Here is a 6,000-nt window from a genome sequence, read left to right as displayed (position 1 = left end):
CACACAATATAAAAGACTAAACACAGATGTTAGTGGTTCTTAATCTGCATCCCTGACAAAAGGGTATAATTTCCACTGACTTCATGGATTACCATCTTTCTTCACTTTCCTCTCTCCTAAATTCTGTTTCATGTTGATTTTCACATCAAACATGCATCTCTTGTAGGGCAGTCACTTGAACACAAGAAGAGAACTTTATAAAAAATGATAAGTGTACTCTCCTGATTTGCCTTCAGTGATAGCAATACACTTACAGATTTAGCACAGTACTGAGTGCTTTCGAGGCAGCTTTGCACATTCATTTGACTCTGTGCTTTGATTCACCTTAGTTCACGCTAAATACATGCTTTTGAGCAATAATTAGAGTGAAGCTGCTTGATTTTTTTTTTTCCAGGTGAAAAATAATTTATAATCATTACAAACTGTAATTTATCCTGTGATTGTTTGTAGTTAATGACCACTGCAAAATATGCTAACTCAAACCACAATTAGGGTATAAATTTAACCCCATCTTGAGTGTTACACAAATAATACTGTGACTTATGAGGAGCATTTTGTATTTCAGACATTTACTCACCTTCAAACAATGAAGTGTGTCTGTTTTTGAGAACATCTTGAACTTGGCCAGTTCCCCAATAAATCTTACAGTTTTATTTTTAGTTTCAATGTTGATCTGGTCCTTCTTCCGAATCTAAACCAGAAATATGGAATATAAAAACAGCAGAGTTTGAATGATAAAGAACATTTGCTCAGTTCATGTTGCTACATACATTTCAAGGTTTTCCTAGTACCACAGGGATAGAAACAGCACCTAAGACATCAGGACACCAAGAGGGCCATGCTAATGTCAATAAAACTACCTAAATTTGCACAGATTCCGTTGTCGTATCTCACTCTCTGTGGACTCTTTAGCACAAAACAACTCATTTTTCAGTTAGTGCAATAAAGATGACCTACGTGAAACCTGAAGTCTCCCTTCAGCATGGAGCAGAGGTCCTCAGCAACATCAGACATGCAGGGGTGGAGAGTGGCCACCAAGCGAGAGTAGAAGGGTAGAAGATCTAACCTGTAAGACACAGAGAGTCAGTTGTCCACATCTTGCTTGAACATTAAGATGTGAGCTTCTTCTGAAAAGAAAAAAACAAACAAATTTATCCCATTTTACCTTTGCCTTGGGACAGTGAAAAGGGCTCGAACAAGTTTCCTCCTGTTTGATTTAGTGTTCATGTTCATACAGAAGTCCATGGCAGCCTGCAGGAGTCAAAACAGCATTCATAAGTGTAAGAAATTATATATAATTTTTATTGTTGCTTCAAATTCTATCCTGGCATTACTATTCTGAACTCTATTTAACAGGCAGTAACACATCTAAATGTTAAGTTAGGAAACATGTTGAACATGCCTCAACTACATAATTTCATTTTTCTGTGCTGAGGAGCCCACCTTGTCAATGAGGTCTCTGTTCACACAGTTGGGGAGCTGCTGGATAAAGGCGTCTACAATCAGCTTCAAATGGGATCCCGTGTTGGCCTCCTCATCCTCTTGTTCTAAACAAAATTTATGTACGTGTAAATATATTTAAAAATACAATTCATGATCTAAAACATATCACATCTACTTTTGGATAATCATAAGAAAATTCTTTGAAAAATTACTCATAAATAGGTTCTTTATGTTTAACCATTTTTATACAAATAAGACAACTAAGAGTGGTATTAATCTTGTTATACGCATGTTCCTGTAGAACATATTGCTGATGGTGTATTGCCGTGACATTAATACACCTGTGTTTTAATTTGAACTGTGCTGAAAAAACACCCACTGTTTCTGTAAGAGACTCAAGTTCACCTTGCTCATCCAGCAGCTTTTTGGCCAGTTCTTCATTTTCTGCCTCATCTGGTCCCTCCAGCTCAAGAGGTTCATCTGCAATATCAAGAGCTTCCAGCTCCAGCTCCAGTTCCTCTGTGGTGCTGCCTCCATCCTTGCCCTCTCTGCCATCTGAACCAGACAGTAACAACAAAGTCAGGATTAAACTATGTGCCCCCCCATTAAACTTTGTGCTCCCCACCCCCCCACCCTGTGGGCTCATTAAACATACCTTTGGTATCGTCCTTGTCTTTACCCTGGTTGCTTTTCTCATTGTCTTTGAAAAGTATAGCAGGGACAAATGCCTTCAGGTCCACCAAGTTCTCATAAAAGTTACGAGCATCTTCATCCTCCCAGATGCCTCCTTCCAGATCATATTCTCCGGGCTTCCCAGGGGTGAAAATGTCAATGCCAGGGCCATGTTCTGAGAGAGCAATACTCCAAATAAATACACTTGTTGATAAAGAGCATATTAAATACCCAATTATTGTTCCCAAAATGCTGCCAAGACATCCAAATTTTCACCAGAATTGTGTAGGCAATAATTAATTTAATAGCTACAGACTAGAGCAAGCTATGCAAGGAAGAAAGGTACTAAGGACCTGCCAAAGAGTACTAGTAAAATGCCAGTCACCACGGGACACTTTAGGTCAATAAGCTCTGACTCGTCATTTTACATTTTCCCTGTGACAGGAAACAGAACCTAACAATAGAACTTCTTAAAACTTAAATCTCAACTACCTACATTTTCTAGTATAGTTACAGTAGCTCATGTTACACTGGCTGTGCTTTGGCTCAACTCTACATGTTATTACTTAGCACATACGTTTGCAGCTAGACTCTGATTTATGTTACTGGAGACACTTTTTAAAAATTGAAATAAATAAGCATATATTGCATACAGTTAATATATTTAATGTGTTTCAAAGAATAACTGATGTATTTTGTATGAAAAGACAGGATGCTCACCTTCCTGCACTGTCTTGTCCTGAGGCAGTTCAGGCATGTTTTCATCAAGCAGATCAGCCAGTGACTGAGTGTTGGCCAGTAGCTTCTGGTAGGAAGTGGCAAACTCTTCATATTGCTTGTGCCTGTCCTCACTCAGCTCTCCTTTGGAATGTAGGATACGCCTGAAGGGGAAACAGTGCAAAAAGAACTTTGTAAACAGAAAACAGCTGCCATGGAGCACAAAAACATCCATTTAATTTATCTGGAGCCATGTACTCACCTGTTCTGTCTTTCAATGTTCTGCAGCTCTCTGTGGTCCTTCTTCAGGTGTTTGGTAAGTGATGTGAAGTACTCTCTTAGAAGGTTCTGGAAAGGTTGCTGTTTTTCTGTGCTGATTATCTCACTTGGAGGAAAGGCCAAGCCAAACTTCTCTGCTGCCACCTTTACCTTGCGGGGCACAAGACCAGCAATGTCGTCCCCACAGTGTTTACAGAAGCTTATGACCACAGACACGTGAGTGTGTGTCTCCCGGTCAGTCCCGATGATATTTTTGAGCTGCTCATAAATGAGCAACAGGCCTTCCTTGTCTGTGAAGAGGCCAACAATGGTGAGCTCAGCAATGAATCGCAGGTCTGTACGCAGCTTGCTCACATTTGGTGCCTTATCCTCCTTTCTTGCTTCGAAGTGCTTCTTCCAGGCCTGCAACAGCAATGGTGCAAACTCAGCATACCGCTGGTGGAAGAGTGAGCACAAATGGACAGCACAGCCGACATCGGAGATCTTCAGTTTGGCCTCCACAACAGAGCTCACAGCTTCTCCAATATACTTGCTGAGGTTAAGTGAGGCAAAATCATTTGAGAGTGAGTCACGCTGCTGTTCAGTAAGTGTGCGGAGTTTCTTGACAAAGGCAGTGTTCTTTTTAAGGCTGGAGTCCAGGCGACTGAAGAAGGCTTCTTCAGGCCGACCATCTTGAGCATTCTGATTCTTGCTGCGAAGTTCCTTCCTGCTCTGATGGCGCTCCCAGGCCTCCTGGTGCAATTGATGTCCCTCCTCCTTTTCCCTACAGAGGAAAGTTAAAACAAAAAAAAAGTAGAAAGAAAGTGCGCAAGTATGTATATTACTTATGCAAGCCCATTTCCACCGCTTTGATGAACAAAGTCCTTTCAATCAAAATAATGTGTGAGAAAATACCAGCCATTATGCAATGAATGATGTGTGAAAAACTGTTACAGAAAATATGAATATGAATGCATCACTTCTTTTTAGGGTCTATTCTAAAAAGACATACATTGGGACTTAATCAAATCAAAGAAAAAACAAATAATTTTCATGTTTACCCCCCACCCCATCCCCGGTTGAGAACCACTACCCTAGATGATGCAATGTAATATTGCAATAAAAGCAGGAAACCGCTTCAACCTTATATTAACTTATTCTATCTGTAATGGTTTCTAAATATGTGATGCCAATGTCAATAATCACTTACTTCAGAAGAGCTGCCTCCTCCTCTCGTTGCCTTTTGGCCTGCTCCTCCTGGAGCTTCTTCTCCTGCTCCTCCTGCTGCCTCTTCTCCTCCTCCTCTTTCTTTCTCTGCTCCTCTTCAGCTTTTTGTTTCTCTTCCTCTTTTTTTCTTCGCTCTTTTTCCTCTTTCTTCTTCTTTTCTTCCTCTAGGCGCTTTCTCTTCTCCTCCTTGCCACTGTCTTTCTTGCCACTCATTTTAGCTTCATCTTTTGCTTTGTCCCGAGCAGACCCTGGTCTTCTTTCACAGTCTCTATCTTTGTTACTGAAGGAGCAAAAGTCTTTCTCGTCCATGTTTACTGAGCGCTTGCCTTCAGCAGGCATACTGAGGGGAAAGGAAAAAAAGAAATGAAAAAACTGAGCATTTCAGTATTTAACACTAACATACATTTGTCAACTTAAATAGACATAAGAAACTTAACTACTTTTAAACATTATACTTTTTTGTGACGTGCCATATCATAACCTCAGCTCGTGGTCTGTGAGAATAAATAAGCAGTATTTTAAGTGATACTTTCCATAGATGACCTTGTATAGATGTTTACGTCTTGCTATCCGAGTGGTATTGTCATATCTGTTACTAAGTTTGTTTCTCATAGTCTACAGACTTCGGTTTTCATGAATTAAACGTCTTGATTATCGATAACAAATTGGACAGATTTCGAATCACAAGGCTAAGATGGGACATTAACATATCTCTTACAAGATAAACGACACTTGCCATTACGTGAAATGAACAGTGTACCAAAGAACAGTAGAATTATGCATCAATGGACATAATCCACTGCTACCGTTACTTTGCCACTCACCCACGCAGAGCTGACACCGCTAGTTAGCCTCCTAGCCTTTCTGTAACCTTGTTTAGCATGCTAGCAACAAATGTTAGCTCACTGTTACGTCAACAAAAAGGAGTAAGTCCTTCACCAAATCATATAACAACTGCAACAATTAGTTCAGTATTGTACATATGTTACGTCTAAGAGCACTTTATAATCAAAACAAACACACTGTTAGCATTACAACAGCTAGCGCTTTCAGCTAGGCCACTTCAATGAGCACACGGAAAACATGTAAACAAATGTTCTGACAGCGTCAAAATCTAATTTAGCTTGAGGTCAGCCATTACAGTGCAGGCTGAGGATAACATATGCCATAAATCTCAGTGTGGCACAAGTAATTTTCATCCAAATATTGCTATACAATGTAAGTTTACCTGCTAAACGTAGCAAAACAAACATCGGTCATTAGCGTTTCCGTGAGAGCAGTTGAAGGACCTCATTTAATCTAAAATATGCCTGATTAAAAATATATATCTTTGTTTCGTTACCTCTTGATTTTTTTTACACTGATATTGATGTATTTATAATGAATAATTTAATCTATTATATTGTGGTGAAGCTACAAATACTCTTATTCAAGGGTATTCTAATTCATTACCGACAGGCAATGAGGTATCTACTCAATTAAGTCATCTATAGTATGTTGAGTGGTTTTTAAGTGTATTAAGATATTTTACTATAGTCATTAATACAATACTTTTTACATTATTATAAGAGTAAGTCTTAATTATTATAATTAATAAGGGGTTCAGGGGTGTATTGTATTGTTCCTAGTTGTGTTAGAGATGCATTTTTGTCACAGCATACTTTTTGAATTATATGGATCTTG

The 6,000-nt window shown here is 39.1% G+C and overlaps 1 protein-coding gene across 2 annotated transcripts in view; it reads right to left on the bottom strand.

Moving 5' to 3' along the window:
- Positions 1-5,643, bottom strand: part of upf2 (UPF2 regulator of nonsense mediated mRNA decay) — a 25,561-nt gene extending 19,918 nt beyond the window's left edge. For both annotated transcript variants that reach the window (XM_030148932.1, XM_030148934.1), the window contains exons 1-10: positions 5,546-5,643; positions 4,301-4,657; positions 3,095-3,874; positions 2,836-2,996; positions 2,099-2,290; positions 1,849-1,998; positions 1,444-1,547; positions 1,166-1,251; positions 958-1,066; positions 578-691 (exon numbers count right to left, since the gene is read on the bottom strand). In XM_030148932.1, coding sequence (XP_030004792.1) covers positions 578-691; positions 958-1,066; positions 1,166-1,251; positions 1,444-1,547; positions 1,849-1,998; positions 2,099-2,290; positions 2,836-2,996; positions 3,095-3,874; positions 4,301-4,657; positions 5,546-5,577 — 2,085 coding nt within the window. In that variant the 5' untranslated portion in view covers positions 5,578-5,643. The remainder of the gene's footprint in view (positions 1-577; positions 692-957; positions 1,067-1,165; positions 1,252-1,443; positions 1,548-1,848; positions 1,999-2,098; positions 2,291-2,835; positions 2,997-3,094; positions 3,875-4,300; positions 4,658-5,545) is intronic.
- Positions 5,644-6,000: the final 357 nt, after the last annotated feature.

This window comes from Sphaeramia orbicularis, chromosome 12, assembly GCF_902148855.1.
Source record: "Sphaeramia orbicularis chromosome 12, fSphaOr1.1, whole genome shotgun sequence".
Classification (NCBI taxonomy): Eukaryota; Metazoa; Chordata; class Actinopteri; order Kurtiformes; family Apogonidae; genus Sphaeramia; species Sphaeramia orbicularis.
This window is presented reverse-complemented; position numbering and strand designations above follow the sequence as displayed.